This window comes from Rhinichthys klamathensis, unplaced genomic scaffold (assembly GCF_029890125.1).
Source record: "Rhinichthys klamathensis goyatoka isolate OS25496 unplaced genomic scaffold, OSU_Roscu_1.1 h1tg000261l_1, whole genome shotgun sequence".
In the NCBI taxonomy this organism is placed as follows: domain Eukaryota; kingdom Metazoa; phylum Chordata; class Actinopteri; order Cypriniformes; family Leuciscidae; genus Rhinichthys; species Rhinichthys klamathensis.
The window spans coordinates 523,046-541,425 of NW_026606782.1; the positions used below are offsets into that span (position 1 = coordinate 523,046).

At 38.7% G+C, this 18,380-nt stretch overlaps 1 protein-coding gene across 9 annotated transcripts in view; it reads right to left on the reverse strand.

Annotated features, from left to right (window-relative positions):
- The window catches only part of ctnnd2b (catenin (cadherin-associated protein), delta 2b), a 106,416-nt gene that overhangs the window by 58,054 nt on the left and 29,982 nt on the right, over positions 1-18,380 (reverse strand). For all 9 annotated transcript variants that reach the window (XM_056267545.1, XM_056267544.1, XM_056267542.1 and 6 more), the window contains 3 exons: positions 14,601-14,713; positions 3,152-3,186; positions 1,373-1,489 (listed from right to left, as the gene is read on the reverse strand). In XM_056267545.1, the coding sequence (XP_056123520.1) occupies positions 1,373-1,489; positions 3,152-3,186; positions 14,601-14,713 (265 nt within the window). The remainder of the gene's footprint in view (positions 1-1,372; positions 1,490-3,151; positions 3,187-14,600; positions 14,714-18,380) is intronic.

Below are 18,380 nucleotides of genomic sequence, written 5' to 3' on the forward strand. Positions count from 1 at the left end.
TCTGTACTGCGCATGTGCGAGAACGAAATTTTTACATTTTTAAAGTCATGGAGACTTGGGGTTGGGCTCTTTTGACTCGGCCTATCACGAAACCAATAAATAGTGATATAATAACTTCATAGCCGTGCCCTAGCAACCACTTAGGGCACCCTAGCAACCATAAAACTACATTTCCAAGCCATATTTCAGCTCCAGAAAATAGTAGAAACATGGAGTTTGGCTTTTTTGACTTAGACTGTCAACTAGTCTTTAAATATCATCTCATAAACTGTATAAGCACACCATAGCAACCATATAGAATACCCTAGTAACCACCTGAACACATGAATAAGTCATATCTCAGCACCAGAACATTGTACAGACGTGTTTGTTGTCTCGTATGCAATCATGTGCCACACCCTTGCAACTGAGCGGCGAGTTTTGCCACTGCAAGCACCACTTCACATTTTCTTCTGGAAATGTACATTCGAATAGATTTATATTATAATGTATTTATAGAGTCTCCGCATGAAAGACCCACGACTGGCAGATGAACGTGCTACATTTCTCTCCGAAATGGTAAGAAATTAGATTGAATGGAGGATTTTAACTGTGACGAGATGATTGACAGGGCAGTTTACGGTGACAGGATGCACACGACAGATCTGTCCGTTAAAGATGACGAAGTAGTATGTCCCAAAGCTTGCCTACTCTTTTGCTACACTCAAAAAGTATGTACTTTTTCTTCACAAAAAGAGTACATACTTTTAGGGCGTAGTATAAGTAGGCAAATTGGGACGCAGTAACTGAGTTTTGCAAGCGCGAAGAGGAGGGCGGGTCTACCTTCATCATGTAGCCAATCAAATGAGCTTCTCGCTGACACTCGATTTCCTCTGATCTGATTGGTTCAATAAACACGCCAGTCACCAGAACACATCTTTATCTTTATTTTGGCTCAGAAATGTTCTCGTTGCCGAAATGGTACTTTTAATTAGCCTTTGAAAAATATCATATTTAATCAGTTCAGATGAAGTCTGATATTCTCAGCAGGGTGAATATACTTGTTTCCTTAAAAACTCTGTTGAGAAATCACCCGTAATTCATGCATTAAGCTACTAGCATGCATAATAAGAGATAGGGAGGTTAACTGATGAATTTCACAAAGCTGGAGCAAGCTCATGTCAATACACTCTACAGAGCAACACCTGCAAACTCATATTATGGGCTGTTACACATGCATTTCTGACTAAGAACCCGCAGAGAATGTAAATTATCAATCATTTGAGCTTAAGATCACAACTCTTCATCAGAACATTTAGGAGTCATTAACATAGTTCAGTCTCAGTAATTTCTTAATTGTGTTAAACTTCCAGTATTTAAAAGTGCTCCTTACTTTCGCCTGCAGTGAATTCCTGTGCATCCAGAATACCAGACTCTTGAAGAGATCGAATGCAGGAATCTACAAGTTCCAGACCTGTGGTGAGCTCCTCCTCTATATCCTTCTGTCCGTCTGTGAACAAAGACATAAGATGTAACTTCATCTAGCAGGCGTTTGATACAACTAATAGAATTACCTAAGGCAAAAAATCTTTTTCAATATTCTGGTAGTTACCTAGCAAGGACAAAATGTTTTACAATGTTGATTGCAGTTAGGGTAAGCTGAAATAAAATGCTGAAAAAAAAACATTCTATTTGCGTGTGCCATGTAAGCAGACAAATCAGATATTCCCCAGTAAATGCGAGTCGTACGTCATTAAAAAAGTGACGTCCACTCAGGTGGACACCACCAACTGAGATCACATTACTTTTTATAGGCGCGATGGAGGACTAAGGATACACACAGTGGAGCAATGCGGAGGTTTCATGTCTTTTGAGTGTTTGGGGCGAAGAGACAGTGCAGGCAAAAATGCAGGGTTGTTACAGAAATAAATCCGTGTTTGAACACATTTCACGAGATATGGGGAGGCACGGTTTTAAGCGCTTGTGGCAACAGTGCCAACAAGGGCTCTCCTCTTTTTTCTCCGCCGTACGAGACCTATGTTTTGCTGACTTTTTTGATGACTTTTCAAAATATTGTGGAAAGCAAAACACTGGATAATTTTATTCGCATCTGCATCCATTGCATTTCGTGCTGTTTTACTTCCTTTCCTTGTCTACATTTGGTAGTTTCAGCAGTGTATAGTGTAAATGCAAAAATCGGAGATGGGTCACTTTTAAAAGATGATGTAAGCGGGTCGTCAAAAAAATCGGATATAGTCAGAAAATCGGATTTGGGCATCAAGACCTGCAGTGTAAATGTAGCCTATATGTATCCGAAGCATTGTGACAATACGTATTATGTTAAAAAAAACACCCCATCTGACGTATTAAGGCCAATTCACACTGTACTGACAGACGGTGACCAATGCGCACAATCACCAGATTACAGTATGTCACTTCTCAGACATTCCACGACACGACAAACGCTGATTGAACATGAAAACAAGCGGCGTCCAATGCCAACAGATGCCGACAGGGGTAACACACTGATCCGACAAAGTGTCTGTTGCCATTGGTCGGCATCTGTCGGTTCGGTGTGAATTGGCCTTAAATTATTCTGAATAAAATTGTATCACAACCTTTTCACAAATTTTTATAATGTAGTTATGGTAGTCCTATTTTGAAGGCCAAAACTGGCATGAACTAAAACCATACAAATTTACAGTACAAAACTGAGGAACCACTGAGGAATCTACTAAATCCTTTTCTATTTGAACTAGCCTGCATGAAAATGAGATGCTTAATCTGGTTTTGTTTTGATTCTTCATCAAGAACCCAGTATTTTAAAGAGTGTGGCGTGACCGCAAGCTCATGAATCATTTATGTGCTGCACTTCTCCTGCTCTTCAATCTCAGCCTCTCCTCTGTGTTTTATGTTCTGGAAGGCAGAGGTTGTCATCTTTGGCTAACGTTTTGCTGTAGCACAATCGATACAGTCAAAAGTCAACATGTTTCACTCTGACATTCACGGTTTACCACGTGGGCAGCTAGATTATGACAACTGTCAAAACGCATTTCAGAAGGTGCTCTTCATACAACATTCACCTTCTTGTAAGGTTTCAAATCATGGATTTCAAAACGATGGGCTGAAGAGCAAGAAAATTCTCATTTTAGCAAGAAAACAGTTCAGTTACCTTGGTTGTTCCAGCGAAACTTCTCATCTGCAGAACTGTAGGATTAAGGATAGAATAGATTTATATGCATGGTCAACACAAACACTGAAGTGATCATAAAATTTTTTTTATGGTAAAGCAAGCACAAGAGCATCAGTAAGGTCAGGCATGATGGGGCGTAGTTTGCATTTTATCCCAACTGTGTTCAATGGTTCAGACTCAGTGAACAGTTCCTTCATGGACCTTGCTTTCTGCACAGGATCATGTCACACTGGAAGGGCCCAATTTTACAGTAAATGTTTGTCTAAGGAGATTGTACGGCTGTATGCATTAAGGGATATAAGTGAAATAGACATCTGCCGTAACTTTGGAATCAGTAACAGAAAACGTTGTAATAATATTTAGCAATATTACTGTTTTTACCGTATTTTTATTACAGAAATGCAGCCTTGGTGAGAGTAAGAAACTTCTTTCCAAAAAATGTAAAAATCTTACCGACTCCAAAATGTGGTGTTACTACATAAATACTTTGGCTTCCTTAAACTACTTGTATAGCTGTTTGCCCATCAAGTTCATAAATCTATTTGCACACTTTCTGAATCACATAACTCGATCAATGAAGTATCATCTCTGTTGTAGAACACACAAACAGTAGCTATGATGATTATGGATTGGGTGGAAATAAAGGCTTGAGGAAGAACGTCAAGTCACATACCCCTAATCAATGTCCGGGTTTGCCACCACACGGTATTGGCCTGCCTTACCCATAACGCTATCAGGAGGCTAAACGCTCACCCATTGTCCTTGGATCCTTACAGCAGCTGCTAAATCACTCTATTGATTTTCTTCCGGCGAGTGTTAAGGATTCATTTTGTGAGGCTGTCTGTGTTTGTGCGGGGGGGTGACGAATCGCAGAAGAAAACAAAACGCCACATGTTAATAGGGCCACGGCGTTGTTCTCCTAAAACCCATTCATCACCGATTCTTCCACGAACAATGCATAGACAGAGACAGGCTCCCTGAGAGTGAGTAACAGAGATGAGCCACAAGGCATTTTTAGACGAACCCCCGTTATAATGAGTGTGTCGACCTGCTTTCAAACAAGCATTAACTGTTTTCATCCTAATAGCTCCCTATAAAAGACAATTACTGGCTAAATATGTCAGGTAATTACAAGCAAAATAAATAAATAAGTCATCTAAGGTAGATGAACACTGATTCAGTTGTGAGATATGATTATGAGTGCCTACAACACAAAATAAAAAAAAATAAAAAAACAACTAATTGTTCGTATTGGCTGGAAATTGTCTTTCAATTTCCAGTATGCTATAAGAATGACAATTGTGATATCCCTCTCGAAGACATCTGGCTAGATAACATCACATTGATGGCACAGAATGATTCTGTCTTCATGGGGATCATTGAAGCCTTTTGGGATGAAGATATTTTTCTCCCCCAAGATAATTACCTTGAGAATAATGACATGACAGATGAGGCAATCACAGCTGTGGGTCATTGTGTGGTCAGTAGTTAATCACTGTTCTTTATGTGCTCCATTTCCATATTGACTCAACATATTAGCTGAAACACTTGGAGCAATGGGATTTTCGACCATTACAATTAGCACTCTGATTTAGTGTTCTTTGCCTCCTTCTGGCTAAATTTAATTGTCTACTGTCACCATTATGTTCAGTTTGTTTAGTAATCATGGACTTTTAGTTTGCATTCACTAAGATTCTGTCTCCCTTTGGTCCCGCCACTCCTTGGTTGTCATGGTTTCTGTCATTATGAGTTTGTTTGTATCAGCTGTGTTTCATTAATAGCCTTGTTTGAGTTCCTATTTAAGTCGTACCTTTTCTTCATTCAGTGTCCGGTAACATTTGTGTTTAGTGTGTGTTGCTCAGCCTGATGCCAGTTATTTGGATTATTATTAAAACTTTGTGTTGGAAGTCTATTGGTCTTCTTTGTCTGTTCTACAATTATTCATAAGATAGAAATATCTTCTTGGTTTGTAAACAACAAACAAAGTGACATGAACTGCAAATTAATGCTAAATTGATGAATAATGTCACTTGACAGTGTGTGTTTGTTACAGCCTGTTTGTCATAGGAGAAAGAAAGTTGAGATTTTGGTGTGAAAGAGTGAAAGTGTGCTATGAAAAGCTGGAACAAAGCTGAGAGCGGCTTTTGTTCACTGCTAACGTATGGGAAAAGAGTGAAAGAGGGAGGGAGAGAAGAAGGCCGTCCCTAAACCGCTGGGGGTCAATGAGTGCCTCCCAACTGACAAACAGAAAGATAGACGCATGCCATCAAGAAAGAGAGGTTGCTTGCTATTTTAAGCTAAATATATATCATATCTAGAGAAGAAGGAATTTAAATGAAACAAACACAGCTTAAAAAGAAGAATATCACCCCAAATAGTCTTGAAATTTAAAAATAAGATTACACACATGAAACTAACTGGTGATTTTCACAAGCGTTTGATCGAGGGGGTGAGGCTAACTACTTTCCCATGTCTTCAGTGTGGTACACAGGCCATGCTGTCAGACAAAGCATGTGAAAGGGCTTCACGTGATTGTATTAATGAGTGCGGAGCAGAGGCACTCATCTGTAAGAGCCAGGCCACCCATTATTAAACTCTACATGACTAAAATAGTCCTTGTTAGTCCTGGTACTGTATGTGAGATATATAACTTGGAGAGTAATTTATCATGAAACAGTCCGGCTAGACAGATAGAAACAATCTATTTAATCCATTTAGTCATAGGGCTCCAAGATTAGTCCACCTAAAAAGAAAAGAAATCTGTCAATTGTAAATTCAGACTTTCTTTCTTCCATAGAACACAAACTGTGAATTTAAGACAATCCTGCTCACTCCTTTCTTTATAATGAACGAGAATATGAGCTGTCAGTGTTAAGCTTTAAAATGACTATAAAAGTATCATAAAAGTACCATTTTCCAAGTCTTCTAAAGCCATACATATGATATCTTTCTGTGAGGAACAGGCTGAAATTCATGTCATTTTGCCAATCAAAGCACTCCTACAGTCCTTAAAAAGTCAGTTTAGCAAAAACATGAGAAAAGCAGAAACAATGCTGTGTGGGCTTTTGGACTCTTCATGGAATGAAATAGGATACGCTACAAATCAAGAGAGATGTAACAGTCCTCAGAGAGGAATACATTTCAATCCCAGTGCGAAAGAGCATCCCGTAATGAGAGAGCCCCTCTTGAAGTGCTGAATCATGGCCGTCTTTCTCACAGCAGAATTGTGTCAGAGGAGGATATGATAGCAATGGATGGTGCTGCACAGATGCTGTACAGCTGCTCTGTGATGGTGAACCCTCTTTTACAGTGTATTACTATGAATGACATGAAGGTAAAATACTTTCACTACAAATCACAGTAACATAAACATGAGTCCACAGACACCTCTGCTGCCCTGGCTGCCACAAAATGGCTCTCGTCTGGAAACTGACTCATGAAAATTTACAGTAGTTTTATATAGTAACACTCACTGTGGTAACTTGTTTACCTAAAATGTAGTACTTATGTATATGGAATACCATGGTAATTAAAAGAAAACATTAATATTGTGAATTTGAAATATTATATGTGTCAAATTATCCTTTGGAAATCATTCTAATATACTCATTTGGTGCTCAAATAACATTACTTATTATTATTATAAATGTTGAAAACAGTTGCGCTGCTAAATATTTTTTGTGGAAAAAAGACTTTTTTCACAATGCTTTCATTAATTGAAAGTTCAAAAGAACAACATTTATTTGAAATAGAAATCTTTTGCAATGTTGTAAATGTCTACTGTATCTTTTGATCAATTATATGCAATTTAATGCATTCTTGTTAAATAATTGTATTTTGTGTTATTAGTAAGCAATACAAATCAGTATTATGCAAGTTACTACAAATACCACAGTTACACTATGGGTACTATTCAGTAACTATGGTAAAGTCACTGCATTTCTACTTTAAATGTTTCAAAAGGAGTTTCCGGACTGATTTGAATTTAAAAAATAGATCTCAGAGTGCAGTAACAAGGCTAAGACAACAGCAGTTAGCCTGAGCAATTACAGGATCAATCACACATGTCCTATTGTAAGTGTGCTTTCTAAAAGGACGGAATGTTATTTAGACTGCATCTGAGGATGTGGTGGGTCATTAGGCTGACAGTGTGAGTGATGTCACATGTTGGGAGCTCAGTGGTTGAGATCTGCGCTATGCTAGGCTGGTTTATTTAAAGGGGTCATGAACTGCAGTGTTTCATTGTTTTATGTTTCCTGGGGTGCACTTATAATGTTAGTATGATTTTTACATTAAAAATTGTTTTCCTACCCTGATTTCAGCCCTCTGATTTGAACGCTCTGTTTTAAGGGGTGTGTCTGCTGTGAGACTTCAATGTAAACGCCCACTGCTGTGATTGGCTAACATCTTTGCATATGAAATGGCTAGTACTACAAGTGGAACTCTCGAAAACGATTCGCACATTTTTACTATTACAGCAGCCAAGGTTAACTAATCTTGAAAAGTGTTGATTATAGCATTATATTTAGATCTATAACACTATATTTAGATCATGGCATGAAAGGTTGCAGTGATCTCGTTTCGAAATGTATCTCTAACTCGATTTCTGCACACTAACGAATGCTTTCATCATAACTAACAGTGCAAACACAATCTAAATAAGAGATTCGTTGATTATACCGAGAGTTTTGGCGAGACTCCAGACTCAAAATTCAAAATTGCGACTGATTTACCAAAGAATGCACAGTGAAATGTACTGAATACAAATAAATAATGTTCAACTGAGACATTCACATTGTTGAAAATAAATAACCACATTCCTAGCATTAGGATCCTTTGGAAGGTAATGTTATTTTTAGTCCAGTGATCCTGTATCCCTCTTCTCTCCTCGTCATCTTACTAACACGCCAGTGAGCGGGGCCCAGTGTTCATTTTGACAGCAAATTTTGATTTAGTTTTAGTCATAGTCTTTTGACTAAAATGCCATTTAGTTTTAGTCATATTTTAGTCATCTGAATTGTTTTAGTTTTAGTCGACGGAATACAATAATATTTTAGTCGACTAAATCTACAGTAGATTTAGTCGACTAAAATATAATGGGTTTAGGAAATTGTAATGCGTTAATTTAGAATTTCTCTAAAATTTCCAAACCCATATACTCCCAGAGAAAACATCTATTAACCTATTAATATGAATGCTTTTTAAGTTTGAACATGCAATACAGATACAGATTTAACTACTGTGACTTAAAAAATATCTTAATTAAATAAAACCACTTTTCCTAAAGTAGAACACAGTCTTCTTTTCAATTAATGATATATGCATTCTTTATAACTACTTGCATACATCATTCTTTATTCTTTCAAGTAGACATATTTATTTGTATGAATTAAATATAATTAATCCTTATTAAAGCTATTAACAAACTGTGAATGCTTTTCTCTTTTTCTTTTGTTGCTTGATCAAAATTAAGGACACAGACCGCATTAGGTTTATTGCCACTGTCACTTTAAGACATAGGATCATGTCCAATGACATGCGGATTCAATTGCACTGATCCACATCCGATACACTCACAACTGTTTAAGACATAACCGACATAGTTTACATGAATACTCTCCAAAACGGACATTTAGACATAATGTTGTGTGTATTTGTCCATTCAGACACGAAAGAGAGCTCAATTCAGTACTCGCGTGCTGTATAGGTGTCTATTGTGCATGGCTGGACGCTTGGGTTGGGTGTGTGTGCACAGAAAACCGTGCCGAATAGAGCTCTTTTTTGCATCGGCACTCTTATTCATATCTATATGTCTGCTCTACTCATTCTCCCAGACGTTCACATTTTTTAACGTTTTATGAGACCGCTGGGTAGATCAGCACGTTACAGTACAAATGTGCGCATCTACCACACACGCAGGACATCAGTTCTGACTGGATCGCTTCCCAAATCTTCACTATCTAACATTTTCGTCTAGTTTTTATTCGTTGACGAAAATGTCAATAGATTTTCATCATAGTTTTTGTCATTCAAAACTAGGTTTTATTTAGTTATCGTCTCGTTTTCGTCTGTGAAAAAATGTCATTGACGAATAATTTTCGTCATTATTTTCGTCAACGAAATTAACACTGGCGGGGCCAAAGTTGCGATGATGAAGTAGGAGTTGATCATCTTCTTCAGAGGTGTTCTTTCACCTACCTATGACGTCATAAATAGGTTCTACAACGAGTCGTTCTCTGGGCTTGGTTACAATAAAAGCTGTTTTTGGTCTAACAAGGAAGTTTTCAGTTCTGAAACTTACAGGATATTCTTATAGTATGCTGACCTCTTGTGATATGTCAAAAGCTCAAGGAAAATTTGATTTCTCAGTTCATGACCCCTTTAAGCTAGGCAGCAGTGTGCCGCTTTGTCACAAGGCAGATCGAATATGTGTCGCTGTCTAGTGGTGACACTTTCACTGGCATTGACAGCCATGTAATGTTGTCAAAATACATTTTCCTCTCCTTCCTCTGTGTAAAAATAGACTAGAAAACATATTAAGACCTAAAACATTAGCATTAGATAATAAAACCAGAACTGATGGAAATACTATGATAAATGCCACAGTACTGCTATTTACATGTCTTTTCAGAAATGTTAATAAGTTAGCTATATCTGAATCAAAATATCTTATACAATATGTCTTCCAAAGAGTTATTTTATACAACTAATGAGAATGATTGTTTTTATTATATGTCATTCAGCATAATCTGGTTATCGAAAGCTACATGCAGTACAATAATTGCTGGGTGACCCCCTAGTAATTGAGATGCAGACAGTATCCTTGTCTCTCAGTCACCAGACTGGGTTTAAGTCTACATGGTTAGGCTAAAGTCAAACAGTCCGTGCTTATAACTGAACTTGGGCAGCAGAAGAAGCTTTCATCACCTCTTAAGCCAGACAGATTGCCTGCTAAATCAATACGCTCTGTATTCCCTGTACTGTATGGGGAGACACTTAGCGTGAGTCAGCCAGTGCACTAGACACCCTTAATATGCTTAATATCCTGTAAGAATGGAGAGGGATTGTCTGAGCACAGACTCCCTGGGTGCACAGGCAGATGGGAAGGTTTCTTACTGCCAGTGTCCTCAACCCTGTCCCTTCGATAAGGGTTCAACAGGATGAATTTCAATGGGTGCTTGTTGAAAACAATACAACATTATATTTTGAAGAATATTTTGTAACACTTTGCAATAAGGTTTCATTTGTTAACATTATTTAACTACATTAATTAACATTAACAGTGAACAATACTTCTAAAGCATTTATTAATCTTAGTAAATGTTCATTTCAGCCTTTACTAATACATTATTAACATCAAAAGTTCTAGGCTATCTGTTAATATTAGTTGATGCACTGTGAACTAACATAACATTTTTTTGTTAACTAACATTAACAAAGGGTAAGAAATGTTGTAAGAATATATTTTTCAGTGTTAGTTCATGTTAGTTATTGCATTAACTAATGTTAACAAATGAGAGCTTCTTGTTTTACAGAATGTTTTAACTGCTTTCATCCATATAATAAAAGTCAGTGGGGTCCAAAACAACATTGGACCCCACTGACTTGTGTTGTACCAAAAAAAACACAAAAAAAAAACACTGGCACTGTGTCTGAATATGCCTACTTCCATACTATATAGTATGCAAAAAAAGTAACTGCAAAAAGAGTAGTATGCTTAAAGTGCACTCTTCTATGCTGCATGCCAGGATTTAAAGAACCACAATAACTTAATTTACATACTAACGATATACTCATGAATTAATTTACACATGCACCGCTATTTCAGCTCACTTAAAAGCCTAGTTAAAGTAGATTGCTGGTGGTAGCAGATTTTTGCGCTCAATTACTGCACACACACACACACTCACACACACACACACAAAACTGTTTGGTGAATTCAGCCCACCATCTTTCTTTCCGTCAATTTATCCTCTGCAACTAGAGGGTGAAGAGAAATATAATGCATTTCAGTACAGTCTCAATGGAAAAGCCTTTCAATGTTTTCTTTTCTTTTCACATGCAATTTCAAGCAAAGTGGGTATCTAATACTAGACGTACATTCATGGATTTTCTTTTTACATTTCGACAGATGCTTTTATTCAAAGCAGATTACATTGTAATCAAGATACACGCTTTACCCATTCCCATAATGTTGCTAGCATCAACTCTACCAATTGAGCTGCAGGAACAGACAAAAAGATTGTTGCTACATATAGCAAATGCTGAAATAATGTACATACTTTACGAATTGAATACTAATAATACTATTTTCCCATTGCCAACTGTATAGCCAGAAGCTCTCGCTTGCCGTTTTACTATAGTGAGATTACAGCTGTCAAACACATTGTCTCCTCAATACAACTTATTTACACCACATGCCAACAGAGCATTATCTCTCCTCGAGGCACACATTGTAGACGTGTACAGTGCCAGCGCAGTCCAAGCTCACTGGAGACTGGTGGACTAATCTGGCAGGAAAACAGTCAAACAGCTTTGGCTTAATACTTCCTCGCTGTGCTCGACAGACAGCGTTTAGCAAGACAACTCCATGCTACCGGATAGGGCTTGACAGTGAACGTCTAGTCAAAGTCAAAGGCCTCACTCAGAGCAGCAGATGTTTGACGCTGTGCCTACTGTAGGTTCGGTCCGACTAGAGACAATAAGACAACTTCACGTGGTATTTCCACTGTTGCCGCAGAGGCATTTTGCATATCGGTTAATCAGAGATTTGTTTTTGCTGAGTATCAGTTAGTTGAAGAACTAGGCCAGCATTATGTTTGTTCAAAATGGAGTGCTATTTGAAAAGACCCATGTTTCATTAAACAAGTGGGTCATGGGCTGAAAGTGCTCTCTTTAGCCCACGGTGCTTCTCCTGATGCTGACTTTCAGCTTGTTGCCTTATAAAAAAAGAAACAAATAATAGTGCAGTGTTTTGTATCCGTATTGTTATGCAATTGAAATCGAACACCATTTAGTAACAACATCACTGAAAGTATATGTCTGTTGAAGTGAACAGCAGAAAAGAAAGTGCACAAAGTAAAATAACCATGAACTGAGAGCAATCAAGATCCATGCAAACCTTGATTAGATACTTGAGTACAGTGTTATTTGACTAGCAGATTATATTTTGGCCTTGAGCTGCTTGTTTGTCTGTAAGGTGTATTTGTCTTGAGAAGAGATCTGACCTAGCCTGACTCTTTAAGACTAAATACACTGACAGCCAGCAAAAAAATGCAAGAACATTCAAAGATCGAGCTTCATCAAAACTGAAAGACAGGTACAATCAACAACACTATAAGTCATTATAAATTTCTTAATTTTACCTATATACACGCCAAAATGGGCATAAATTCTAAAAATGCACATAAAAAAAACTTAAGCGCTCAACTGAGTCGGATAAACTTTTTATCCGATAAAAAAACATGCGCATAAATTAAGATGGAAACACATTTACAGAATAAATTCCTCGACGTACGTCAAAAACGACATGTGATTTGCGACAACATAACTTGACTAACCAACTGACGGATCTTGTTGCACAGCATCTGAAATGCTGTTTTGGTTGTTCCGAAATGCCTGAGCAAAGTCTGTCGTCAAAGTGGTTCGGTATAATTTCCTCCCAGAACTGTCTTACATGACTGTGTTCCCAAACAGCAGGCATCCGCCTCCGAAAGTAAGATACCTTTATTGCGTTTCGTCTGCACACTCTGAGGCGCAAGTAATTTATTATGTACGAAATTATTATATACAGTGGCTTCTCCTACTGCAGCAACTTCCATTTTTTTGTGATATTTAGAGTCAGTTTATCAGGAAGTGACGATTTTGCTCTCATCGGCTCACTGGATGGAAACGGTGCTTCATTCGCAAATGTGGCTAGTGGTTTCTAAAGTTACTAGCTACTCAGCATTTTCACTGGCATCGATACCATGGGGGAAAATACATTTTTAATATCATCTCATAATTTGGCAGCCGGTATATTAGGCTGCTGTCACTTTAAGACCTGACGCACGCACCCATTATACTGTTTTATATAGCTAATATACTTGGTTTTATGTGCGCACACTTTGGGTGGGAATGATTAAAATTATGCACAATACGCAAAATCCCACGCCGAAATTCAAGCCCCGTATAAGCAACAATATTCATCCGGAGGCAGAGAAAATGAAACAGTGAGTGAGGGGAGGCGGGTGTGTCCGTCAACTCGCTGTCGGAGAGATGAGATGAGAGCGAGAAAGCGCATGGTATTGTGTGTCTAACTCAGCGGAATATGAGTATTGGGAGCATTTCAGATATTTCAGTATTGGTATGTAGCGAAAAATCAATATTTTTGACAACACTACACTGCACGTAGCTTATTATTTCAGAAGCCTTTTAAAAGACTACGATTGAAAAATGTATATAAAATTCAACCCGCCAAAGTGGCTAGTAGAAGTGACTGCGTTATCCGCAGTGAAATCCACCCGCATTTGGTTGGTTGGCGGGGGTTAAAGTCAAGCCCTGGATACAAATATATAACTTTAAACCTGATATCATCCTGTACAACAGAATCTCACTGACAAAGCAAGCAACGTGGGAGTCTTATTGACTGAACAGCTGAAGGACATTTGATTTATTGAGTTTTCAGGCTTGATGAATAAACAAAAAAATATTCTCCACAGCAACAAGAGGATAATACAATGGGGCCATTCAATTCAATTTAAACATTCGCTGTAAACAGTGATTAGAAGCACTTATCAGCCTCTGAAGGGTCAAACTGATTGCATATAATCCATAGTCTGTTTTATTATAGTATCTGTTCTCGTTTACTGTTGAGATTTTAATTACAGGCTGAATTCAAAGCTTGTGACAACTTAACCCTTTGTTTACTTAGCAGTATTGAAAGAGTTTACTTAAAGAGATAGAGTTAAGATCTGAGTCTCCTCTGAATGTGGTTACATGAAAATATGCATGATGGAATAAGCTGGGAAAGGACATCAAGATATTTTCACAGAATAAAAACAATATGATTTTAAAGGCATTTCGTGAGCTTAGAATTATAAGGTTCTATCTCCGTTTAGGGTAGTTCTGAGATATAGAGCATCAAAGTTTTTACACCCTGCTGTTTTGTGAGATGGAACCTTTTTATTTTATTAATAACTACTAACAAAATATTTTTTTTTACAAAAATAACACCACACAGGCATTAATAAATACCTAATGGATAAGATTATGTCAAAAACTCAATTTTGACCAAAAGTGGAGATAGAACCATATAATTCTAAGCTCACGATTTGATGGTGTAGATCTAGGGGTGATTGAGGGATGTGAAAGATTTTAGCTGGTTTAAGTGGTGATTGTGGGATGAGACAGATTGAGTAACTGAGAGGTGTCACTCCACTAGACCCACCTGATGCTGCTCATGCTTCCGGTCTCAGATCCCAGCTTGCATCTCTCCAGCTGGGTGGCAACAATCTGCCTCTCAGCCTCCAACTCTCTCGTCAGTCGCTCAAATTGCAGCTCCTGCACACATAAAGCAGTCAGAGCATATGTGTAAAGCCCTAAAGGAATTATTGAATTGATTCTGTCTATAGCATGTATCACACATGCTCCAGTAACTACTACACACACAGAGAAAGAGAGAGAGAGCGAGAGAGCGAGAGAGAGAGCGAGAGAGCGAGAGAGCGAGAGAGCGAGAGAGCGAGAGAGCGAGAGAGCGAGAGAGCGAGAGAGCGAGAGAGCGAGAGAGCGAGAGAGCGAGAGAGCGAGAGAGCGAGAGAGCGAGAGAGCGAGAGAGCGAGAGAGCGAGAGAGCGAGAGAGCGAGAGAGCGAGAGAGCGAGAGAGCGAGAGAGAGAGAGAGAGAGAGAGAGAGAGAGAGAGAGAGAGAGAGTGTGTGTGTGGGATGAAGAGAGACTATGAGGCTGTTCAGCCACTCAGGGCTTTTCTTTCCATATTGATAAAAATGAGTTTGCATTCATTCAAAAATGTTGGCATACACAAAACTTTTGTCTCCAAAAACTTTATTAGGAACTGCAAATTAAAACACGGTCAAACTGTAAGAATGACTGTCAGTCCCTCGCTGACATAAGAAACACAGGCAATTGTAATCAAAAGCATACAAACCACCCACTAAAGAAAACATCTTTCATGACTTGTGCATCTTCTGACAACATTTACCTTTTATTTTTCTTCTCCAGGAATTGATATGGAGAAATGAATGTGCAATGATCCTTGTAAAACCAACAAAACAAATATACAAAATCTTGATGCATCATCTTTTGTGACAGGTACAGTTTCACAAAGAGACTAAAACTTGCTTTTATTTGATGTTGCAATGAGAAAAGTTTTGCATTATTTTTAATTCAAAAGGTTGGGGTCCAGACTTTTTTTTCTTAAGATTTTGAAAGCTCTTAAGCTCATTAAAAGGTTAGTTCACCCAAAAAGGAAAATTATGTCATTAATGACTCACCCTCATGTCGTTCCAAGCCCGTAAGCAGGGCTCAACATAAAAAAAAAATCCCCACTGGCCCCCGGGGCCAGTAGATCAGAGTTTTGCTGGCCCCTTCTATATTTTTACTGGCCCTGAAAGAAATAGAATGAAAAGCACTTTTCCATTGAACTGTATTGTATACATTAGGATTAATTTTTCTTGTCCCCTCACAATGACAGTAAACTAATTATTACATTACATGAGTGATGAATTACATAGGCTATATTTTCACTTCAAAATGGCGAAATTAGACAAAAGTATATTAGTTTGCCTGATTATTTTTGTCATACGTTTAACATTTATAACCTAAAAAACTGCCAATGAAGAAAAAATGAAGAACGTGCTGAATCTGATTATAACAAGACTGAAGCGAACACAAATTTGTGTAGCTTACACTTAATCACACATTTTTAGGGGGGCTAGGCAGAAGTTTAGGGGGGAATTTGATTACACTATTTTTAGATAGCCCGTCGGCACTCGGCAGGCCGGTTATGCATTTTGCATTTTGGTCGGCTGTTGTTGTAAATTTCCGGCAAACGAAACAGTACATGCCCTCATCGCCTTTCTCCACCCAGGTGTACTGCGTTTTCCATGACAATAGGAATTAGGACTGGGCGATATGGCCAAAAAATCATATCTCGGTATTTTTTGGTTAAATGGCGATATACGATATATATCTCGGTACTTTCTACGTTTTTCTATTTGGATAAAGAAAATCTGTATTTATTTAAAAAAAAAAATATTTCACATCCTGCTTAATGATATCCAAACAATGTTGATATTGAAGGATATGGAAACAAATATAGTGAATGTAATGTAGGCTATGGAATATATTACGTGCAAAAAGGTGGTTAAAATCATATTACATTCTAACATTACAATCTAAAAACAAAAATAATGCTTTTGTTTTTAAAATGACTAAGGCTAAAATAAAAATGAAAATAAAAACAAAAGCACAACTAATTATATTAGCCTGCATTTGATTACCCCGTTATAATGCTCACTTTCATAAAAACATAGGCCTACTTAGGTTTAAAATTCCACATATGGCACATTTATTCTCTCCAACAACAAATATTTTAGCAAGATGTATATTTTAGTCAGAATTATTGCGCGTCTGCTTGGCGCGCGTGCTCGCGGCAGCGCTCGTTCACGGAAGCTTGAATTTTAGCGGAGGTTCACTTGCAGAAGCTCATCCTCTCCTGACAGTGAAATGGGCATATTTGTTTGACTTTCTAACATTTACAGATGGAGAATATACCTGTAAAATGTAAGTTAAGCAGCACCACGTCTCAAACGCATTAAACAGCGCAAGTATTTATCTGTCAGTCAGCAACAGTATCTGTCAGAGCATCTGACAGGGCAAGCTGCTTTAAACTTGTTAACTGTATCTTACAAGTTATTTTGAAGTGCTTAATATAAGCTTGTGTCATGTTTAGGACAAATTGTACTATGTTTTTTCACTGCAGGAGCTCACACTGCGTACTCCGCTATTTTTCAGATGTGCTCGTATATTCAGATGATACTACTGTATCGAAACGGTATTGCCTCATTCCATATCGTTTAAAAAAAATCGATATACTGTAGCCTACAAACTCGATTTACCGCCCAGCCCTACTAGGAATGTCCTCTTTCTCGTATCAGCCTCGTAGTTCTTTGACATTTTAACACGTTATAACCTGAATTGACACTCTTCGCGCCACTGTATATGACGTTTGCTGTTTGTTTTGCTGATGGCCATTCACTGGCCCGCGCGGGCCAGTGACTGGCCAATCAACTAGCCCGACATACTCTTTTACTGGCCCCGGGCCATCGGGTCATTGCTTATGTCGAGCCCTGCCGTAAGACCTCCGTTCATCTTCAGAACACAGTTTAAGATATTTTAGATTTAGTCCGAGAGCTTTCTGTCCCTCCGTTGAAAATACGCTATATGTACGGTATACTGTCCTTGTCCAGAAAGGAAATAAAGACATCAAAGTAGTCCATGTGACATCAGTGGGTTAGTTAGAATGTTTTGAAGCATCGAAAATACATTTTGGTCCAAAAATAACAAAAACTACGACTTCCGCGTTCCGAAGTGTGTTCCGAAGATGAACGGAGGTCTTACGGGCTTGGAACGACATGAGGGAGAGTCATTAATGACATAATTTTCATTTTTGGGTGAACTAACCCTTTAAGGCTTTATTTCAGTAATAGTATTATCTTCTTCCGCTTCGGGTCGGGTCACGGGGGCAGCAGTCTAAGCAGAGACGCCCAGACTTCCCTCTCCCTAGACACTTCCTCCAGCTCTTCCGGGGGAATACCAAGGCGTTCCCAGGCCAGCAGGGAGACATAATCCCCCAGCTAGGTCTTCCCCGGGGTCTCCTCCCGGTGGGACGCGCCCGGAACACCTCCCCGGGAAGGCGTCCAGGAAGCATCCGGAACAGATGCCCGAGCCACCTCAGCTGGCTCCTCTCGATGTGGAGGAGCAGCGGCTCTACTCTGAGCTCCTCCCGAGTGACAGAGCTCTTCACCCTATCTCTAAGGGAGCGCCCAACCACCCTGAAAGCTCATTTTGGCCGCCTGTATCCGGGATCTTTTCCTTTCGATCATGACCCACAGCTCATGACCATAGGTGAGAGTAGGAACGTAGATCGCCTTGCAGCTCAGCTCCTTCTTCACCACGGCCGACCAGTACATCGACTGTATTACTGCAGAAG